This window comes from Homalodisca vitripennis, chromosome X, assembly GCF_021130785.1.
Source record: "Homalodisca vitripennis isolate AUS2020 chromosome X, UT_GWSS_2.1, whole genome shotgun sequence".
Lineage (NCBI taxonomy): Eukaryota > Metazoa > Arthropoda > Insecta > Hemiptera > Cicadellidae > Homalodisca > Homalodisca vitripennis.
This window is the reverse complement of record NC_060215.1, coordinates 54,214,345-54,238,624: the sequence shown is the minus strand read 5'-3', so window position 1 is coordinate 54,238,624 and position 24,280 is coordinate 54,214,345. Positions and strand designations below refer to the sequence as shown.

Here is a 24,280-nt window from a genome sequence, read left to right as displayed (position 1 = left end):
TTATGTATTTTAGAAAAGACATGAATTGTTATTGACAAAAACATCAATTTTATTATTGTGTCATTAAACCATTTAAGCCATATTTATGCCTTTTTCAAAAACCATTTTAGCTGGAAATAATATATCTTGTTTTAATATTGTAACTTACAACATGAATACAACTGTTGGTAAAATTATTAAACAAGAAATCAAACTTTCGATATGTACCTGAAACCACAATTTAAAAAAATAGTGTAATACAATTCCCTTTTTATACTTAAGGATGGGACAATGGATGTGGATTTTATCACAATTAAAACTTTGAAAAACTAAAAATAACTTAAACTCACGATGTAAATGGGGAAGATAATTATTGCTTATGTTTCTTATCTATCTTGAAAAGTATGATATAAGTATAAAGTAAATCAGTATTAAAATATTTTAGATCACTATTAATTCTCTCGAAGTCATTACATATAGAATTGTGTTAACTTTACCTTAACATGGGCTACATTAATATATAGATTTAAATTGAATGATACAATACATTTTTAGTTATAATTTACTATACATTTTTGTAATAAGTTTATTTCAACTGCGTATCATTCATTGCGACCTGCTCAGCCAGTAATTAGAGTAGTCACTTGCCCATTATAAAAAATGTATAGGTACTCTCAACATGGTGAATCCTTACATATAAACTTACAACACATTCTCTACTAACACGACACCACCCAGTCATCAACAGTGGAAAAGGAGTGAACTTGAGAACATTGTCTCCTAAATTAAAGAGGAGGATGCCAAAAATATATCGTAGGAGTTGAGGTTTGCAAACTCTAGAAGATATATTACTCTGTGTACCAATAATGTGTTAAGGTTTTTCAATTTCATTCAAAAATCTTATATTGTGCTATTATATATTTTATAACCCAGTAAGGATACAGAGGATTTTAAATGAAAATTGAGAATGATGACCATATAATAGTTAGATTTGGCCATAGAGAACTTATATACAATTATATGGCATATATAAGTAAATTGTATAGTTTAAGAACAATACCAGGAGAGAAGGCACCAGGACTGTTCTTGAAAGTGTAGAAGAATCTGTCGCCATCCTTCCACCGTCGAAACTGTTCAGAAATTATACACTGCAAGGTAGGCCCCATTATACTGCCCTCCATTGCCTGTTCCAATACTGCACCAAGGTACAAGTCGATGTCATCAACTGAACTGTATAGCTTACTCAATATTTCCACTGCCTGTTGGCCACAGAACATAAAAACGTTTAATCTGTATCATTATTATGAAAATGCTATAAAACAGCTACATTTGAAATCTTTAGATGTAATATAAGACAAAAGTAGCTGTGTAATATGAAGATTCTAAACAAGTTATTTTAACTCTCCATCTCTTTGTTGTTGAGATATACTTGTAAAATTTTTGTGACTTGGAGATAAACTGAAAATTCTAGAAAGAAATGGTTTATACAGAATTTGGATTATAAACTCTACTTTGTTTATTATTTATAAAGTTAAAAATCTGAATTTAGTTTCTTTGGAGATATATCAGGTTTTCAAAAAGTGTGAAAATACTAATAGTTAATTAAAACAAATCATTACTGTTCAAATTCCAATGATTCTCCCCTTGGACTGAAATCTGATAGTATGATTAATACTCTATATACAGGAGATGACTGTAACTAATCTAGGTATCATCAGACATCCTTTTGTTTGCACCACATATTGGGACAAACTAAATGTATCACTCTAATGATTCCTACCCTTCACCATTTTTAAAACAAATTATTGAATATAAATGTCATTAGCCTTTGATGTAACTGTGACGGAATCACTCACATATACATAATAATTGATGCACATCATCCTATGTGCCCTACAGTACTTTGAAAACGTTGAAGCTACTTTTGCTAAGTAACATAGAATTACTTAAGATTATTTCTCTGGGCAGCTCAAAATAACAACTGTCATAATAGCACCACAGAAAACCTGGAATGCTACAGGGTGTAATGTAGAATGGCCTCTTTGTACAACATGATAATTTTTGTAGCATGTTTTAGCTTCTCCCAATAGATCCTATTTTATATAAAGTGGTCTGAATATAAAGCCACTTTGACTGAATAAGGAGATCTGTGTGTCTCAACATCCACACTGCAGAAAGTTTTCCAAAGGGCCCATACCATTCTTATGAGAAGTCACTTTCCGGGTTTCAACCAATCTGGGTGTAATGAGGTAGTCTCTCATGTTGAGCAACCAATGCCTTGATCCACTATTTGGAATAACCGTGTTGTTAAGAAGTTGTTCACTCTGGGCAAAGTGTACAGGCAGTGAACTCATCCACTTCAAGTCACCTGGGGAGGAGAGCACTGGATTTATCCAGCCCCTCTCCAGCAGGGGCTTTATTTGATTTTGCTATACTTGCTGAATGTCAAGTAATATCCTGTGACATATAGAGACAACAATGGAGTGGGATGGAGGTGATTTTCATTTAGAAAACTGGCCCCTTGTGTGAGCCTAAATCATATCGCCCTCTTAGTTTAAAATCTTATCTACTTAAAACTATGGAAAAGATTGCAGATAGGTGCATTAGGTGTGTAGTTTGTGTTAACTCACTTCTACATCCTGAATAGCATGCCTATCAACCTGGTAAATCACAACATAGGCTCTCAGTAGCTTGGTTTCCAGGATTGAGAGGTCGTTGGTTGACAAAGAAGTAATTCTTTGTGCATTCTTGTTAACACCTTTGTGCATAGAGTGTTTTTGTTAACACCTCTGTGGACTCAATATACAGAGTGGCGCTTAGGAAGGACATAGATCTGGTCACTCTTTGATGGATCAGATCTATTTTGCCCTGCCCCCCCAGTAATGTCACTGATCCCCCACTTGATTTGGATGTTTCACACACCCCAAAACCCCCACAATGCCAAGACCCCCCATAATGACACCCTTAATCCTCAGTTGCAGGACGATTGAGGGAGGGAGTTTGGGGGATTGAGGGGCGGGAGTTAGAAGGTTGAGGTTGATTGGTTATTTTAGCTTGACAGTTGAGTGCACATGATATGATAGGGTGGAATGGAGAAGAGAAATCCCGCATCACCCTCATCATCTCTCAGAATATTTACATGGCTAATGGTTGTAGAATCTCTTAATTTCCAGTTTTTGTAGAAAATGAATACTCTTAACTGATTTTGTACTAGCTGCACACTTTGAGTTGATAAAAAAAGTGATCAATATTCATATTTGAAAAGAATGTACCAGTAGTCCAACAGATAATTGTAAAGAACTGTTAGACTAGATTAAGTCTAGTCTTAGAGAAGAAAGAGTAATACTAGGATGGCCGAATCCATGATCAAATACTTTTTAAACTATGAGTAAATACTTTTTAAATCCATTTAAAGGAAGATATATTGTGAGTTAACTTGAAATCTAGACTCAGATCATCTTTGATGCTCTTGATAAACCTCAATACGTCTTAGGAGCTAAAAGTCCCACTCCATTAGGTTTTAGTAATGCCCTGTACAGGTGTCTACACCTAGTACAAATGGTGTATAGAGTGGTCTCCTTAATAAAGTCCCTGTAGAAGTGGCATATTTCTGACTCAGAGATGCCCTACTAAACAGATGGTAGTTAGGTGTGCAATGTCCAGCCAGCAGACTATAGAATAAAGCGATGTCCAATGTACAGAGTTAGCTTCACTGTCTATCGATAGTCTCATGACAGCTTCGCTTTTCTCATATCTGATAGGTTTTTTCAGTAAAGAGAAGGCTCTGCAGCCACCCATTTCAAAACAGCATTTTTGACCTGACCTTTAGTCAAACCACAAAAGCTTTCTAGGCTTATGAGTCATGACGTAGCTCCAGCTCTCATCGACCTGTCAGTTTTTTCATTCCAATCCCATCATGCCTCGGTGCCCACATCAAAGAGATACTGATATAGATAGCCAGAGATTTATGTAGTAGACAGTCCCGGGCCAACTTGGCCACATAAGTAAAGCTGCTGGGAGACCTCTATGCAGCTTGACTGTCCAATAAGATGCAGATCTTAGCTCCCTCTGGTTTTCTTTATAGGTTGATCCAGGCACAAAGGTTTATTGCAAGTATTTCTGATTGAAAGATGGTTAGGAAGGAACCCAGGGATTTAGAGAACTGGAAGATCAGTGTACTAGATATGTGCTTCCTCTTAAAAAGAGGGCCATCCTTCTGCACAGTTACACCTAAAATACTAGCATAATTAACAAATTTAATTATTGGTATATATATATTACATTTAGTATTTATCTTCAAATTATAATCTACACAAGAATTTAATCACACTATCACAACAACATAAAAAGACGTTTATTTAATAAACTAACAACACCTTCCAGCTATAAAGTAAATAAATACAAGAAAAGCTGAGGTTCAGGTTGCTAGATTGTGGCCATGTCCTCTGAAACACCATGATGTGACATAGGAGTAGGTTTGACCAAAATAAACTAAACTACAATAGTGAAGGCAACCTTGGATTAAACAACCTTCATTATTCATAATTAAAGGAATCAAAGAAGCATAAAATACAATGTACTAGAATAATCAACTCCCAATTCAAAAAGCTGTTTAAATTATTTCATGTTTTCATAAACCTTATGAGTTAGAAAAATCGAGTTTTAAGTTTTCCAGGTGCTACAATGAGATTCCCGGCTTAATCCCAGTTTCCTGGTCGGATGGCCAACCAGTTGCGATGTTACAGAATTAAGGAGGGCTAATCACTGCCTCCACCCCCTTAATCTACTCCTGTGATGGCTAGTTACTGAACTAATATCAGTTATGCTGGTTAAAAAAAAATTAAAATTAGTTGTTAAAACAGTGATGAACGACTAAAATCTTTGTACACACAATATTGAATAAAATTCAGAAAGAGAATTAAGGAGTTATACCTCTCCACGCATATCCTGCATGAGATCATTAAAGTCAGAGGCAACAGACAGCCCACAAGAGAGCCTGACCTGGTTGTATCTTGGTAGACCATGGTCCCTGCCTCGCATGATGTCTGCTGCGACTAAATCAACACCCAGACCCTGCTTGCTCTTGAACAGCAACTCTGTTATCTACCACAACAAAAAGTATAGATGATTTAAGCCAGGAGTGTTTTCCATATATACTTTACCAACTTAGCATTCTTACAAATTTCAGAGGAAAAACATTACTTTCTCTGTTTTTTAAATAATCTAGTTCTAAAAATTCTGTACTAAGTTTATAACTTTTAGGTTAACCATCAATCAATTTTAAAACCAGTTAAACTGATTTCTCTAGTGTACTTTTGGTTCAAAGTAATGATCCATAACTATCTTTAAGTTAATTAAATAGAGACACATTTTGCTGAAATGAGACGCATTTTTGTTACTCATTTTAATTTATTACAAAAGTAATACAAAGCCTGCTAACAATACCCAACCAACATATAACCTATTTATCCAGAATCACAAAAAGATTCCTAGTTTCAACCTTTGAAATTTGTTTGACTTACAGTGCGTATTTTAATTTGTTTGTTTGTTTAACCAATTAAAAATACATTTCATCACTTTTCAGTACCCCTGTTCTGTTAAAAATTAATTTTTATCATAATTATATTTTTAAATAAATTTCTCATAATGTAGTTTTTAAGGAGACATCTCTTATCATTTTAAGGAAAAGTATAACAGTGGCTGTTTAAGTTGCCAGTTGAGGATCATAATCATAATCAAGATATTTCTTTATTGTCTGAGACAATGAACATAGCATACAAAACACCAGAATATCACATAATGACATACATAATATCACTCATTATGAAGAAATACAATGATAGATATTCGCTTACTCACACATTCCGTCATAGCTGCTTCTCCTACTTCAGACCTGATGTATTCGACTGGAGATTATATTAAACTACTACATTAGCATAAATGATTCCAATAGTGGTTTATTTGACTAAATATAAAGAGGATGTTAAGTAGTCAAAATGATACTAACCTCTCTTGCAAAGGCCTCATTCATTTTCAGAGCAGGCTGGAAAGTAAGACCAATAACAAAGTTGTTGAACAGGCCAGGCTTTTGAATTGTGTCTGGTTTGAAGAAAACATCACTAAGGTTGAATACTTTTACTAAGGATCTTTTATCATTAAATAATCTGCAACAGATATGCCATAGTAAAGAAATATATCCTTATTACAGTATAACAGTTTTTTGGTCTGGTTACAAAAATGCCCGAAATTACTACCTAATTTAAATGTCCACAATTCCTCATAGAGTTTTTTGTTCATTTTATTGCAAAAAAGCAATTTTACCGTCTCCAGGTTAGTATCTAGTCTAGTAAAAATCTTTTTTTCAAGTTTTAGTATCATTGAATATAAGAAATATATTTTTATTTTAAATACTGCTACTAATTTACAAGAAGTTTAAAATGCATTGGTCCAATTAACTCCTTTTAATAATCCATCTAATCTTACTTAAAGGTAATATGACAACACTTTAAGACATGCTTGATGTAGAACAGTGTGAGTCACTCACTGGATATCAGGGGGGATCATGGAGTGAAAAGCTCGAAAGGCTGCAGAAGTGAAGCTCACGAAAGTTCCGGGGTTTAGAAACTTGTCGTACTGATTTAGCACTTGCCCTAGGTTGCTAGAGAGTTTCAGATCTTCCAAGACATTGGGACCTAGAAAATAAATTAATGTCTTTTATTCTCAATTATATAATCGGCAGTAAAGTGAGTTAAAAGTATAACACCAGAGGTTGTGAAATTAAAAAACTCGACTACATGTAGTGGTTTTATTTATATGTTTCATTGCATGGCAGTTGTGTACATAAGAAGGGGAATGATTGGGATATACAAAGTTTCTAATAAACATATGGGTAATGTTTGTGTTGCTCCAGGAGGGATCACTTCTTGCTGGATTATACCAGCCAACAGAACCTACACCGGGTACAGCAAAAACTGATTAGTCACATACATCAGGGCAACTCAATGGATATCCATGAATGGCACATCACTAATTGTGAGGTGGCCCATACACAGACTGGTTTTTTCAGACAACTATATTGGGGCCTTGCCACACATTGATTTGAAGGGACCGTGTTGATGGACGGTGCGGTAAGGGACATGATGGGGCCCAGCGGAATATCTTTTCCGGAGCTTGCCAAACTGAGTACGACCCTGAACGTGAGTGTCAAAATTATGGAGCTACAGGTCTAGTTTAGTTCTGTTGAAGATGATATTTGTAATGGTTGGGGCTCCCTTAGTGATAAAGATGTTTTTAATTTTAAACATGAGGAAGTGCCAATCCATGACAGCTTTACTAAAAAGAGAAAGCCTCTCCTTTTGTTAAGGTGATATGAATGAAAAAAATACCCAATATGGTGGAGGTACCATGGGATCACAAGGAGTATAAGACAGCCCCAATTCCCCATTCTTACCCATCCCAAATATCCTGTCTCTTCAGAAGCTGAACAAAGATTCTTTTAGTATTAGGTGGATTGAAAGGTCTCCTCAGCTTTTTGTCTCAAGTGAAAACATGTTTGTTGTTTTGAAGTAAAAGCAAAATAATACTTTATCACTTAAGATTTAAATTCAAGATCCTTAGATCTCCTAGATACCAAGAATACCCATTCCATATTCACTATACCTTTCAGAAGTTAGGATAGAAAATTATTTTCTCCCCTACTCCTACCAACTCTTTCTCTATCAACGCTGGTCGACATAAAAACTCTGGAAAAGATGAAAATCTAATTCTTTTGAATTATGATTTATTACTATGTATTTAATTCCCAACTAAGAACTAAATGCATACTATTTTTATACTACATTTACTACTATATATATTACTATTACTGTAGTATATACTATTTAAAATAATATACAATACCAAGTGGATGGTTTTGTAAAGTGCAACACAATATAATATAGCATTTATTTTTATTCATAACGTTCTACATAGTACATTGAATAATATTATTTTCAATAGTAATAAGACCTTATGGTAATACTGTACATGAAACAAGTATTATCTTTGTACTCCACCGCACTACCTCTAATTTGAAAATTGTAGTGCCATCTGAAATTGGTTATTGGAAGCTTTGGTGATTTATATAACCCGAATTGATTTATTAACCCTCTTTAAAATTGAACTACCTTGGGGGATGCTGCATACAGGGGGTGCTTTAGCAGATTCCTTAAAAACTGAATAATGAACTATTTAACTTGTTATAAGTGGCTGTATACGAGTGATGAGACATTATAGCTCGGGCAGAGGTTGTTGGGAGTCCAAAGAGGCTGCTAAATACATCATTTGTGACCGCAAAGCAATTGCCCTGACTAGATGGAAACACCTTTACAAAGCATCTCTTAAACTTACTCAGCTGGGATCTCCTAGGTAAGTCTTAGGGATTATTAAGGCCTCTAGGCTTTGACCTGAGCAATATAGATTTCAGGGTTATGTCACAATAGACACTTAAGGTCACAGTGACAGATCAATCTCAACCAACCCGTGACCCGTGGTTGGTGATTATCTTGCTCAATTAACCTGACCCTCTGTATTGTATAGTAAGCGTAATGTATTAGTTAAGTCATAAAATGTTTTAGAGAATGGTGGGTTTTTCTTACTTACTGATAATCATTGGGAGGTATTCTGTGTAAGTGATATGCTGAACCACAGCTGCTACAATCTTGCGACTTTCCTGGTACAATGTCTCGTCCGACCAATGACCGTTCAGTTTCAACAACTGCTCCGCTACATGGTTGTGAAAGCGTAGGAACATCACCTGTAGCACAGCTAGCATGGGATTCTGGTTAATTCGGTCATCCCCTGTGACAAGAAAAACAGTATTTATTGAATCTTTAAAAACATTTTAAAATATGATATAATAATAATATTTTTTTTATATGAAATTTTTGTGATCTTAATATGCACTTGAACACGTGCCAGAGTCTGAATTCTTCGAAGACTATATAGTCTTGAACCCCAACATATGTTGGGGTTTTTTGTAAAGGAATGAGAGTTGTGTGTAGAAACAATGTGCGATCTATAGAACAGAGTAGGAGTCCAGCTCCTTTAAGATTTCAAGACGCAAATGCAAAACAGACAAAGACAAATATTGCAGGGAATTTTTACTGCAAGAGATTTTGACATCTGGACAGAAATTGTTTACAGCGATGAACTCAAAACTTCCCTTGCAATCATTAAAAAAGAATTTGATTGCTTTTTAATGTTAATTTGGATGTGGCAGTTTATCTTTCAGTTATATGCTCTTTGAAGATAAAACTCAAACTTATAATTTGGTAGCCTCACTTTCTCTGTATGTATATAAATAAAACAATCGCAGTACTCATAATAAAGACTTTTAACATAGCAGGAGAGGTACCTACAAAAGAGTATTAAAGAACCTGTCAGCATGTAAGGAAAGACTTACAATGGACAGATGCCTTTGACCTTTTGACCCCAAAATCAATATCATTCTTATATGTACCAAGTTTCAAGGACTTCCTATGAAGAGTTATCGCATAGGCTGACAGACAATGACACAATTTTAAGAGAGACCTGCTGATCCTTAAAACTCTGTCACTCATAAGAAATGTTTATTTGAATTAAACTGAAAATGGATGAAATACAAAATTGAATATAATACTAACGTTACTTGTAAAATTAAATCCTTTTCCCCAAGGGAACCTCCCCTCCTTTTACTCTGTTGAACATATCACAGTCACAAGTAAGTGCAGGTCACTACAGGAGTGCATTCTTATTAGCTTTCGATTTGGAATGTTCTAAAATGTCAATCCATTCTCATGTTACCATTTAATCAGTTACTCTTTTGTAGCTTCCACTCTTGGTTGAATTAGGTTGTAATAACAAAAAGGAAAAGTTGTTGATATACCTGCATCGTAACAGGCTTCACTGTGGGGACAGTGACGACTCTTTTCCCGCAAGTTGGGTGGGTAATGTGATCCATTGACTAGCTGAGACTTCAGTAATCCTTTACTGAAAGTTCGTAGGCGCTGAGCCACTTTGATTGCTGAGCCATACAGAAAAGAGGCATCAACGTAATGTGTTACATCTGAAATCTGATAGTGAGTTTATACAATAGATTTAAAATATATTTTTATATAGAAACGTAAGGCAACAATTTTGTTCTAAGAATAGTGTTAGTATGACTCCTTATAGTGAAGCAATTTTCACCACTGGTTCAACCAGCTTATAATATTTGCTTATATTACTAGTGCATTAGATAAGCCCCTCTTGTGTATTTTAAAGGAGTACTTCTTTTTTTTAAATATGCCAGCAGTGTTTGAAATTTGCTTAGGTTATCCATGTGTACACAATATAGGAGTAAATCGAGCATCCACCATTCAATCAAATGCTGAATAAGATATAGAAAATAGTAAATAACTCTTTATCCACTATCTTGTAAAATAGAATAGTATTGAGTTTTACAATTATACAGAATGGTAAAAAAGTCCCGGAACGGTTTAATATATTTTTTACCAATATAGATAAAGTAATGAGACTTGGTATATCAATAATAGCCATAAATGTCTAGTTTTTTAAGGTATTAAAACTTTTTTATCCCTTAAACGGCCCACGAGGAGTCAGACAAAATTCTTAAATAGCAGCATAGGTTGAGTTTTATATCAAATTAAAGGTCTTAGTTAGTAGAACACATTGCCGCAAACCGGTCCTCAAAAGGTTCACTCTAACTGAAATGGCGGCGTTTTAAAGTTATTCGTCATTTATCCAAATAAGTCATTCTCTTACATTAAGATAACATTAATTTAATAATTAGAATTGAAAATTTAGTACTTACAGTTATAGAAAGTGTTCAAAATGTTGTCCAAGTTTCTCTTGGCAATAGCCCAATCTGTGGTAGAAGCCTTCAATAACTTTTTGAATCATCTCAGGAGGTATTTGATGAGTTTCCTCTGTTATGCGGTGAATTAGTTCTTCTGTGTTGGCAGGCTTAGTTAAAAAAACCCTTTGTTTTAAATAACCCCATAAAAAGAAATCAAGAGGATTTAGATCAGGTGATCTAGGTGGCCACTCTATTGCTCACCTACGTCCTATCCAACGATTGCGAAACTTTCTGTCAAGCAGCGCTCGTACTTGTAAAGCATAATGAGGTGGTGCACCATCCTGTTGAAACCATACTGTGTTATAACTTCGACCCAACACAGCACGTAAGCCGGTATAATGGTTTCTCTCAACATCAATTCATATGTCACCCCATTCAAATTTCCATTGATTATGAAAGGTCCAACAATATGATTGCCAACAATCCCAGCCCACACGTTAACTTTTTCAGGTTTCTGGGTATGGCTTTCCCTCATCCAGTGAGGATTGTCGTCGCTCCAATAACAACAGTTATACCTACTTACATCGCCATGAAGTGTAAAGGTAGCTTCGTCTGAAAATACAACTTTTGCTAAGAAACTTTGATCTTGTACATATCTATTCATCATTGTCTCACAAAATTCCACTCATCTGTCAAAATCGTCTTCCGAAAGCTCCTGGACCAATCTGACCTTATACGGATAATAGTGGTATTGTTTTAAAACGTTTAACACTGAAACATGGCTTATTCCGTGATTACTTGCTGCAGTTCTTGTTGATGTGTGTGGCTCTTCGATGAAACTTTGTAATACTTCTATGGATGTATTTTCGTCAGTAGCAGATAAAGGTCTACCACTTCTTGGACGGTCTTTAACATTGCCGGTATCTAGAAATCATTGGACTGTTCTACAGACGGTATACTTTGATATTGGTGGCCGGTCCGGAAATGTGTCATTAAATAAATGCACAACTTCGTCATATGATCGTACACGGTCACCATACCCCCTCATCATAAGCAGGTTTATTCTCTCAGTCTCAGTCAGAGACATCCCTATCACAAGATTCACAACTAGTCACTGTTAACAATTAAATTAAACCCAATCTACACTTTACAAATCTTAACTTAAGATCGACTTTGTAACAGCTCATGAGGAAAATTAAGTTTCCTGTCTAAACGCATTCTACCCTCAGAATGATAAGATACACAGTTAATGACCCTGCAGTTGGACTTTCAACAGGAATGTCAAAAACAACTTTCACTGAATAGAAAGGATGTAAACACTAATGAGTTTTCAAGACCAATACACTATCCCGGAAATCCCATTGTTGCAATGAATGTTGCCAACACAGAAGAACTAATTCATCGCATCACAGATAAATGACGAATAACTTTAAAACGCCGCCATTTCAGTTAGAGTGAACCTTTTGAGGTCCGGTTTGCGGCAATGTGTTCTACTAACTAAGACCTTTAATTTGATATAAAACTCAACCTATGCTGCTATTTAAGAATTTTGTCTGACTCCTCGTGGGCCGTCCCCCATAAGGGATAAAAAACATTTATGGCTATTATTGATATACCAAGTCTCATTACTTTATCTATATTGGTAAAAAATATATTAAACCGTTCCGGGACTTTTTTACCATTCGCATATAATTGCTAAACTAAACTAGAACCAAGTCCAAAATTAAAAATTGAATTTGATGTTAAAAACTAACACTTTCAAGATATAATAGTGTAAAAAGAATTTTCTGAAATGTACTACAAAAAAATCTTTAATACTAGGGCTGGACACGCATTGGAGGAGCAGATTGTTGGAAGCAAGAGTCTGAGTCAATACGCTATTACAATTTTGCAGAACGCCTACTTTTTGAGGCCATCTGAGCGCCTGTCTCAGGACGTTTTGAGCCACTTCAACATGTATTGGACGCCTAATTCAAATTTTACGTGTTACAGCAACCATCAGAAGCAAAAGGTCCGCCCATGCGCATACAACATCAAATTAATCTAACATTCCTTTAGTCTCGTGGATTGTATGTATGTTCCTTTGTGTTGTTTCAAGTTCCTTAGAAAATGTCAGAAGAAGTTATTGACAAATTGGTATATGTAGACAAACTTTTGGTAATGGTAGAGGAAAAACTAATACTATACGACATCACTAGAAAATATCATCACAAACAGGGTGAAAAGTTTAAATACAATATCAGTTGAAAATCAAAGGTCATACAATTTATTTTGATATAGTAAATATAATTATTGCAGCAAAAAATCATGAAAACTTGTATTAAATAAAATTCATTCTTCTTTTATCACGTAGTAATTTATGCAGAGCTTAGTGTGCTTTTATACAAAGTCTTCCTTTATAATTACGGCTAGTAGATTTTCTTAACTTGAGAGAATGTCAAATATTAGTTTTGTTGGTTGTGCTATTGTGAAAAATTTTGAAATAGTAAGAAGTAATATTAATGACATAGTATATAATCATGGTAATGTTAACATTTTGTAATTTTTACAATGTAAATAAATACAAAAAGTTACATACTATATAAAATTATTTGGTTTGTCCTTTCAAATAAAGGAGTTAAAAACTTCACTTTTATCACAGGAAGCTGCATAACAGTTATGCACTGACGGAATTGATTTGTAGGAAAGGGCGGCAATTTTAGGACTTACCCCCCCTTGAAAAATTTGTAGCTGTGGCTCTGTAAGCCAGTATAAGATATGTGTTGAACTCAATTACCCAGTGTTAGCGGTTTAGCAATTTCAGCACACTTACAGAGCTGGTTGCAGATCTGTTAAAAGTACATGACTATTACCTATTGAGCATTGTTACTAAAAATGGAAACAAAACCATCTATGGAACATTATCTTGTACACTTACAAACTGAGCAGGTGAGATGATACAGTTCTTATCATCAGTAGTCATTGATCGCATGAAGTTGAGACAAGAGACTCTGAAAGAAGAGTAGAATGGGTCACTAGCAGGAACGCTTATTGGCACACAGTTGCCAGGCCGTATGGAGGGAGGCAGCTCTGTGCCTACAGTACTGCAACATAGGCACTGCGCCATTCCATTGTCTGTAACATTATTTTGTTGTTAGAGGTGAGTTGAGCACCACCCATTCAAAAGATTCCATTTTGTATTATAATCTTTTCAAAGTGTAATATTATAAACACCTCTCAGATATTTTCATTCAATCTCCAAATAATAATTTTAGAACATATACTTGCAGTCAGTTATGCACCCAGGTGGGGGGCTCAAGGGGCTTAAACTCCACCCCCCCAAGAACCTGGGTCAAAAATATCAAAATTATTGATATTTTCAAGCAAATATGGCTTCTAGGTTGAATAATGTAGGTACATTTCCCATTTATTTAAAATAGAATAGTTGTTACTTGTTAAACCTACTTATAACACTGAAGTTATGACACTACTTGAGTGAATGAACATAAGCATTGACATATGTAAACAGCAGAACAGCCTGCCAGTGCTGATGTGTTTGTGTAGTGTGTTGTGTTTTAGAACAAGCCTAGTTGCTACAATGGCATGTTTGCTGTTTGTGTAGTGTGTTGTGTTTTAGAACAAGCCTAGTTGCTACAATGGCACGTTTGCTGTTTGTGTAGTGTGTTGTGTTTTAGAACAAGCCTAGTTGCTACATTGGCACGTTTGCTGTTTGTTAAGTATAGAGAAGGCTATAGTGTTGTTAAGAGTTGTTCTTTAACTGACAGTGATGTGTGATATAAGAAAAGTGAATATATAAAACTATTTTAAGCCATTGAAATACTATAAATATGAGGCGTGATGTGGTTGGTGAGTGTGACGATATTTCATTGGAGTGCCGATGGCCGAGTGGTCTAAGTCGTTGGACTTTGAGTCTGAGTTAGAGATAGTGCAGGTTCGAATCCAGTCTGTGACCTTTGCACTTTTTATCAGTACCATCGACCTCGTACTGTATCGACTCTCCCCCTTATTCTATTTGATAAGATCCTCGCACAGGCCAGTGGCCCATGAGGACGGACAGAATAAGGCTTAAAAGGAGATCAGCCTCTCCTTTTTTATGAAAAAACAAATAACGAGAAACGAGAAATTCAGCAAGTAAGGAGTTATCTACAAATACAGTCATTGAAGAAAAGCCTAGAGTTACATTGGAGGAGGGCTCAGAAGCAAATGTAAGCAGGCTTGAGGCATGTAATTAAACAAGACATGGACATTTATTTATATTAAAACAAAAGTCTAATGGATAGTGAGAAGTTAAAAGTTTGAAATGTCAAATAAGTTCCTCAGTCATTTCAACTTCCCTTACAGATCAGGGAACTTGACCTTGTTGTAAAAGATTGAACAAGGATGAGCTGGCTGAATGTAGTGAATGAAACTACCTTGAGTTTTTCTCCATAAAAACAATGTTATAACCCATGTAACTTATACTATTATTTTTTACCCTAGAGTTGTAGGAGGTGTTTCATTTTAAAGATATAATTAATACGCATCCAAACACTTGGTATTTGTGTAGTGTATACCTTTTGAATATTTAAAAAAAGATTAGATATATTTTTATGAATAATCAATAAAACTATTGATAAAACTAAAAACATTTAGATATGTATTTATTATATCTTTAAAATGCGACACCTCCCATAATTGTACATTTAAAAATAAGATCGTAAGGGGTTTAACATTGTTATTTTGGAGCTACAATCAAGGTGGCCAATTACAGCTGGCTCTTAAACCTTAGCAAGTGAGAGATGCGGTTTTGGGTCCTGGTCCACCAAGATTTATATACGATAGAAGAGTAAAATTGCTAACACCCCACTGGTTCTCCCACTGGTACATTGGTTGTATTATAGTATTATTGTATTATAGTACTGTCATTGGTTGTATACGTTGTCTCTTTTTTTTACTTGGATATCTCTCATAACCTTAACCAGTGAAAATCCAATGTTCAAAACAGAAACTGTCCTGAGGCTCAAGGAAAACAAAACATCAAATAAAATTTTTTTTTAAACTAGTGACAGGTATGCTGTAGATGGAGCTTATATTGGTCACTGTTAAATTACATGAAAAACATAAAACCAATATTTAATACTTTTTTATTGTATTGTGATGTGTCTGAAGAAGATATCCTTGATATCGAAAGGCCTCACAAAACAATAAAAAAGTATCAAATATTGGTTTTATGTTTTTCATGTAATTTAGTGACAGGTATGTTTTTAGATATAATTAGAAATAAATTTAAATCTCATTCTTCCCTTTAAACATGGGTCTCAAGGGTTAACCCCCAAATAGAAACCCGAACTTTAGATCACATATATTATCAATTTTTAAGATTTTCCAACATCTCAAATTGAATTTTGATCCCAATCTAAGAATTGAAGATCAATTGAAAATTTATATTAGTTTTAAAATCTTGTCTGCTGAACGAGTAAAATATTTATTAATTAAGTCAAATTTTGGGTCAGACTGTTACATTTTGGAGATTATTTTCTATATATATCTATAGATTATAGGTCTATAACTCTTATTGTGTCAGGGAGATCAGCTTTCCCCAGTTCATGCTCTATATGGTATACTAACTAGGTTGTTGATCCATAACTCTGGCTGTGTCATGGGAGATCAGCTGTCCCCAGCTCATGACTGCGTATGTGGCTACATCATCGGCGATGGTAGGAGCTGTCAGCAATGTGGTGTGAAGCATTCTAGCACTCGGTAGATCGTCACCATTTACACTTTTCCGCATCATTTTCTTACCTGTAATCAACCAAATTAAATATGTCAGTAAACTTGTTCCTAGATAATACTGTTTACAAGAAATATAGATAAATATATGTAGTTACCAAACACATTACAAAGTAGCACTTTAATTATCATGGTATATCAATTTCCGCTTAATGACCTCTACCAGAAACATTTTATAATGATATCTGAACAATTAAAAAAAAGAATATAGTCAAAATGTTCAGTTCATGTTCACAGCTTTTTCAAAATGTAGATGACAGATTGCCACAATCACGAACCAACAATAATTAGGGTGAGATAGATATTGGTGTTATCATAAACAAATACAAAAAATTACTTTTACTTAATTATAGATAAGGTGTTTCTAATATACAGGTGAAAGATGAAAAAGTACTCCTGATGGAGTCAGGTGAATATGCTTTACAATTACATAACTTTGGATTTTCTCTTCTATTCAAATACAGTATTCAATTACTTTGAAAAACAGTTTGAATATTTGAATAAGTGATTTTAACAACTATTTAGTGAACAGTGTTTGCTAAATACTAACATAAAGATTAAGAATGCCTTATTTCACCAGGTTAAGTTAGGACTAAGAAGCCCTCCACTCCTAGATCAACTCACACCAAAATAGTCTGATGGTGGTGTTAGCATTTAAATCCTCCCTCTACACCCTGTTGCCAGTTTTACATCTATCAAAGATTATTGATTCATCTCAATATTTGATGCAATAAAAAATTGTTTGATTTCATTTATCTGTTTTCAGACAATAAGTAAATCAAGTTGACAGTAGTGATTATAGCTACAGGAACAGCTGATGATCAGCAGCGATATGGCAACACCAGTTACACCATACACAATCTCAAATGCCATTGGGCTGCTCTAATAAATTATTTTGAGCTACTTCTTTTTTTAAAGAATTGACTTTGGTGAAAACTATGTAATGAATGACTGTCACGTTTGATATTTAATGAGTACATGTATAATCTCTATTCTGATGAAAATGTTTTGCTTATTACTATTTTCTTTGTGTGTTTTAGTGAATTGTTTTAGTGTATAGATTTTTGTGAAAGTTTTTTTTCTTCCTGAATTTGTTGAAAAGTAATATGAGCAAATTACTATTTTGATTTATGATAAATATATTGCAATAAAATATAAATAGAAAGTATTATATTCAAAAAATAATATTGTTTAAGGGTTTTAAGTAATCCAGTTTTAAATGGATAAATTTAAGATATTTTATTCAGTTTATGAAATGTAAAATAACTATAAAAAGAATATATTCATGATATAAATTATGTTTTTATTTGGATAACATGGACAATGCAGGAATATAATAAGAGTAATTGTTATTGAAAACCTACGTTAAGTCAAAAGCCAATGTCATATTATGTTATTTGATAAAGACTGTTAGTAATAGCAATAAAATGTATATAAAGTTAAATTAAGACAAATTTATTACTTTAAATTTAAAACTCCGTGGGAGGGGCCTTTCTTAAACATTCCAATACTCTATCCCCCTCAGAAGTTTAAACTGGCTCTGCCACTCATCCCTTGCTAATATATTATTATCTCATTAATTTTCTACATTGAATTGGTAAGAAATCAATTTCAATGTTACATTCCATACTGCTCTCTTTGTTACAACTATGCCGTCCTGAATAAATTCAAGTGCAGTCTTTTATAACCATCCAGTTCAGTTGGCTGGATTATTTGCTGTTGAAACATTGTTTTCGATTGATACATTCACTTTGTTCATACCTGTTTAATTCTATCACATAAATTCTAAAATATCTTGAACCCAACAGGACCTACAAAACACAACTGAGGGGAAGTTCCTAAGTGTAAAATCTATTATAGACCATTTACAAAGATTTCAATCCTAAATTTTCAGTAAGATTGCAAACTCTCCTGTATCTAATAAAATAAAAGAACTTAAAACCTCCTCATATAGTACATAAAATTAACAGTTTCATTCAAAGCTACATTTCATAACAAGAAAACCATTCCCACCTCTAAGTTGTCAACTTGTTAGACAGCAGTGGACACTTCTCTGGCCACAACAATAATCCGATCTTCATTATCCCTACATTTTTCAACTCTGCTGACGAGCAAATTGTGTAGTCTACTGATGTTATTAGACTTAGACTAAATTGAAAACTTTCATGTTAACAATTTTAGGCACCGCTCTTTAAAAGGCTATTTCTGAAAACAAGAGAAATAGGAAAAAGTATTTTTGTCATTCTACAAGGAGTAGTAGGAATTTAAAGTAGTACGAGTATTTGGCATATCTTGTGGTGAGGGTAACAGATAACAACCGAAAACACTGTACAATATGTATATAAAAGAGGATTGAAGGCATATTTTTTTTATCTAAATACATGCAATATCTTTAAATGCTAGTAATATTTTATTTGAAAACACATTTTTCATAAATTATATACCATTAGAAATTTAATTGTTAAAAGTGTGTCATTAGATGAATTCATAACTAGTCTACATATACCGTAAAAATCTCATTCTGATTTTCTGCTTTTTTCTTTATTTCTGGTTACAAAATTGTCCAAAATTCCTGTCTATAAATCCTTGTAAAGTAATAAAAAAATGTAAAATTTTTCTACCTTAAAGGAAACGACTAAAAAATATAATAATAAAAACAATAACCCAACTAAAGAAAACTGTTCCACACCTAATATTAAGGTATTAATAATTTAAGTTGCATCAGTAATATACAGGTTTATCCATTATTGCATAAGAAAGCGCTTTATAAGTGGCTCCTTCATCCAATATCGAAAATCAACGTATATGAAATAATTTTATTTACTGGTCAATCAGTGGTTTTTGCAAATGTACATAATTTTAAATACAGTTAGTCAGTTAAATAAATACAAGATTTTTCAGGCTTTGATTCGTCAACAATAAAACGTTAATAGTAGAGTGAGACAAGGCTGCTGCTATGGGACGTTAAGCATTTATTGGTTACCAGGGTGGGAAAAAAATTCAAACAGATCTTTGATGGCAAGCCGGCCTGTCCGCTGAGGCAAGGATATCTGTGATTCTTACACACTAAAACCACCTGCTCCATCCACCCGTCGCGATTTTCAGGGACTGGGCTTTGCTTACTGGCTGAGGTATATTTCTGAAAAATAGCTGTAGAGACATAGTGACATAGCCCAATAAGGTGTTGTTGCCGGGTATTGCAGCCTAGAAAACAGTTGTGTTTACACAGTTGACAACTGAGGCCAAGAACGTAGTGAGGAAAAAATTTGGGGGGGGGGTTCAAGACAACTGATATTTTTCTGTAGTGAACAGGATAATAATAGTTTGCTAAAACATTTAGAGGGGGGGGGGGGTTCGGACCCCTTGGACCCACTCGCTGGTTACGTCCTTGACTGAGGCATGGTTTGGCATCTCAGTATTGTTAGCTATTACAGCAGGTGGCTGCTGGACGAGGACTGAACATTTCTGCTGGTTCATTCCGACGGGCGATGTATTTAATGTGTGGTAAGCCTGACATTACTGCCCCGCGGAGTAGATTTCCTGCAGCGTACTCTCCCGGCGTCGTAACCAGCAAACACCTACGAATGGAAGTGTTACGTACAGACCGGGATGACGCGTAATCAATCTCAATGCCCTTCCTTAGGCACGATTCCAGCTTTCTCTTGTTGGTTCTCTTGGTTGCAAAACGCCCATCAAGCAGCACATACATACAACAGTGTAGGGCGTATTATTAGTAGAAATAATGCAATTATTTCACGTCGACGGAAAGCGACGATCTTCGGCGTAGTGGTGGCATCATGCAGCCCATGATACCTTTTGCCTCGATAAGTTTGTTATCTGTGAGAGTCGGCACAACACAAGGTCTACAGTATTGATAAAAAGTAAACTGCTACTTTCATAACTCAACTCGGAAACTTGTGATCCAATTGAGATCACACACACGCATACATTCTCATACATCACTCACTGTTATTTAGGTATTCATTACAACATTCTGTTACATTAATACTGTATTTCTATTGTTATATTTTTATATATTAACATTATTACTGTTATATTATTTATTGTTATCTCATTATTTATTGTATACTTACTGTTATTGTTATTACTTCATAATATATGATGGTTATTAGTTATTTAGTGGGCAGTAAGGTCTTTGTATTATCAATTTATTTGTATTCAATGTTTTATTTTTTAATTTTATTAAGCCATTATGTGGAATAAATATATTGCATTATATGTTATGGTTAAGTGGTATCATATTAAGTGTACTTAAAATTTTTAAATGTCATTTTCGTTTAAATAAATGATATAAGTCTAAATTCTTATACAAGATAGTAGAAAGTGTACTGATTTTTAGTTTGTTATTAAATTGCCATATTAATATTTGTTTTTGACCGGTTGGTTAACAAAATTGGTTATTGGCCTCTTTATGGAAATCTTACAGTCATTATTATGGGCATGTCGTTTTTTAAGCCAAAATGTTTAATTTGTAACTCCGATTTAACTGCGCAGGTTTTTTTTAAATTTACCGTGGATTTGTAAATTTGATCGCGCAAACCCACGGGTTTGTAAATTTGAGCGGTTGCCAGGCTGCTCAGGCGGTGTTGCGACGTAGTGCATGCACGTGGAGGATTTTAGACTTTTTTTGTTTTTTCATTTGCGCAAATTCATATTCGTTTATCTCCGTGAACTGAACGAATACATTATATTGAATATGTATCTTGTAACAAAATTATATCAAAACGAAATATATGTAAAGTACCATAACAAAGATAATAACGTACGGTACTTTAAATTGAAACACGATAAGATTGCATATTTACGATTCAAATATTTGGTTGAAAAAATGAGCTATGAGCTTGAAAACATTTCTGCTCGCTATAAAACTCCTTTTGAATAAAAAAGTGATTGTGAAAGGAAGAGTTTTCTACTTAGTTTTATTTTCAGGGTGAGTTTGTTTTAATAATATAATCACAAACTTATGATTTATGGAAGAAGCCAAACGGTGCCCTTGGTTGGATTTTATAGGTTGTTTAGCAGTCAATCTGACACAATTTAAATGTTCTGTCTTGAACATAATTCATATTGTATAATTGTAAGTAAAATGCAATAAAAATACTATAACGCCTTAAAACCTCGGAATTACCTTTGAACACTATTGTACAATGCCCTTATGCCAGCATATGTTTTAAAATATCATTTTTATCAACAACACATTAATTTTATTGCTTTACTTCAATTTATTTCATGCTGATATTTTCATAATTGGTTCCCTGGTAAAACCAGTTAACAACTGCACCCATTATGAAGCATTTTAACCATGTTTTAAATATGAGACTTTAATTCATTTTATAGAAACAATTACTTAAATTTGTAATTACAATAATTTAAAATATAGCTATTTTACAATAATTAATACAACATTTATTTGGCAGAATATATTTGAAACCCAAACATGTATACTCCTCATCTAGACCGCATAGTACCAATGGTCTAACTTTAATCACTTTCTGGGCCTGCCCTTGTATTGGGATTTGCTTGGTTTCGTTCCTTTCATTCTTTGCTGTTAACATGGGGCTAAAATTTAAAATTGTGTTATAAATAGCAACTCGTCTTAAACCCATAGATATGTAATTTCATAAACTTAAATTTTAGTATCTCAATGCTGATGAATTATTTAAATTACGGTTATCTGTTAGTACTAATTATTTATAATTTATATTCAGAACAGATTTTCCCATAACAAAAACTATATTTTGAACATAACTTATAAACCATTAGTATTAATAAATAAATCGTATTTTTAACAATTCATTGTAACCGGGACTACATTTTAAGTTTCTGAAGTGAACATTTTATAGATTTGGGACGAGTTCTTATTTTTCACGTGGTTTTTAAATTTAGCCTCACATTAAAAGCTAAGGATCAGACTCGCGGCCGGCAGCGAATTAGTGTACTCTATTATTAAACGTGATGGCTTTCAGTAATGATGTGCTATATTTTTAGTCTATACATTTCTACATATCCTAGGATAAACCCGGGGTCATCGCCCCAATTATCCCATAATCAGAGTTCGGTTGTATATGCTATATGTACAGTAGTCTATAGTGTATTAAGTGGAGTATACATTACGTGATTTACCGTCTGAGTAGAAAGCAGGTAAAATCCGGACAAGCGGGACTCCTGCCATTCCCCATTGCGGAAACTCCAGGTTGTTGCAGGATCCATCAATAGTGCGAAATTTGGCACCTTTATCACACACAGCTTCTTTGATGCAGTCATCGCCGATGTCTTGTTGCCTCTGTCTAATAAACTGGTGCTTCCCGTTGGATTTCCTATGTTTTTTGCAGAGATCTAGCATTAGTTAAATAACGATACTCGATGATAGAGAGTTAAGCAGTTAAAACAGGCGAGAACGATTGTTTAATCTCACAACAGGTATTTATAAATTTAAATTACATGCAGTATCATTTTAAAATTACTTAGAGGTAGGTCTAATTTGAATGAAAGTGAACTTTTCATTGAGAGTGAAATGAGATAAAATGTGAAAAACGTAACCCTTATAGAGACACTGTTAAAATCAAAACAAAACCATTTTAAAAACTCAGGAATAAAATGTGAAGGGGAAATTTGCTGTGGAAAAATATGACAAAATAAGACTGTACCTAAGCAAAATACTATATAGTGGTAACAATAATAGTTAACGTGACTTGTAAATAGCATTAGGCTAAATAAACTTGATCTAATGCTAAAAACTGACTATCAGTATTAAATATAGCTTTTACATTTTTATTTTAACCTTGTATGGAGTGCATACAAGTTGTGTAAAACTTGGAAATTTTATGACGATGTGTTGAAATAAAAACTTTCTTATATTTTTATTCCAAAACAGTATAAACAGTTCAATCAGTATTCACAAAAATAAAAATGTATAAATCAGATTTATTTTAAAGAGTATTAACCAAATGGAGAAAAACTCGAAGAAAATAAAAATAAAAAGGACGTGGAAAAGTGGGACCTTAAATCAAAGAAAGACTTCGTACATTATAAAATGAAAAAGAACCATGATAACTTAAATAAACTATCAACAAAACATTTGCATACAAGAATCATACCCATCACCCCCCCCCCATATCATGACCTGGTTTATACAATTTGTCAAGAGAGATGATGAATAATTGCAAGTATCTTAAAAATCACAACCTTTGTATAGTTATAGAAAACTCACAATTTTTCCGATGCTATTTTTTTTCACAACTAGTTGTAACTTTAATAAAAGTTAGTTTGATGCAAAGTGTGATAAGATGTTAGCTAGCCATTAGCTCAACAGGTAAAATTAAATTAAGGAGGACAGCTATCAAACTCAAAATTGAAAATATGTTTGTGGTTCCATTTATTAGTTTTCTTATTTACATTACAATGTAGAAACATGTTGAACACCAGATGACACGACTATTGTGAGAGCAAGTAACATACCTGTCCTTGTAGAATTCCTGAGCAGTTGTAGTTGTACGGGGAGCCATAGCAGAGGAGTAGAGGGCGTTGAGACGAGCTGAATCACTCTCCTGGTTTGTTATGTCATTGAAAAACTCCGGTGTATAGGGGCGCACCCGCGGACACGTAAAGCTGGACAATTGACCTGTGGAAACATTTGACTGGCTATCTCCTGTATTACAGCTTTCAGACACCATTTGAGCGCAGGAATGTTCTACA

At 34.0% G+C, this 24,280-nt stretch overlaps 1 protein-coding gene across 1 annotated transcript; it reads right to left on the bottom strand.

Moving 5' to 3' along the window:
* Positions 1–869: 869 nt before the first annotated feature.
* LOC124369449 (chorion peroxidase-like) lies at positions 870–24,258 on the bottom strand. Its single transcript, XM_046827455.1, has 14 exons — positions 24,044–24,258; positions 22,709–22,902; positions 16,403–16,576; positions 13,713–13,909; positions 13,608–13,623; positions 11,748–11,884; positions 11,061–11,136; positions 9,884–10,063; positions 8,620–8,817; positions 6,524–6,671; positions 5,987–6,143; positions 4,912–5,082; positions 2,196–2,393; positions 870–1,238 (listed from the first exon to the last, which is right to left on the bottom strand). The coding sequence occupies exons 1-14, from the start codon at positions 24,256–24,258 to the stop codon at positions 996–998; spliced, it is 2,304 nt and encodes a 767-aa protein (XP_046683411.1). The 3' UTR covers positions 870–995.
* Between the last annotated feature and the right edge of the window lie 22 nt (positions 24,259–24,280).

Bases quoted from the DNA above. Each gene is read 5' to 3' on its own strand.
- LOC124369449 (XM_046827455.1), bottom strand. From the start codon at position 24,258: ATGGTGTCTGAAAGCTGTAATACAGGAGATAGCCAGTCAAATGTTTCC. The intron at 6,672-8,619 runs GTAAGTAAGAAA...TTTATTTTCTAG, and splicing joins ATACCTCCCAATGATTATCA to GTCCCAATGTCTTGGAAGAT. The intron at 6,144-6,523 runs GTGAGTGACTCA...TATCTGTTGCAG, and splicing joins ATGATCCCCCCTGATATCCA to ATTATTTAATGATAAAAGAT.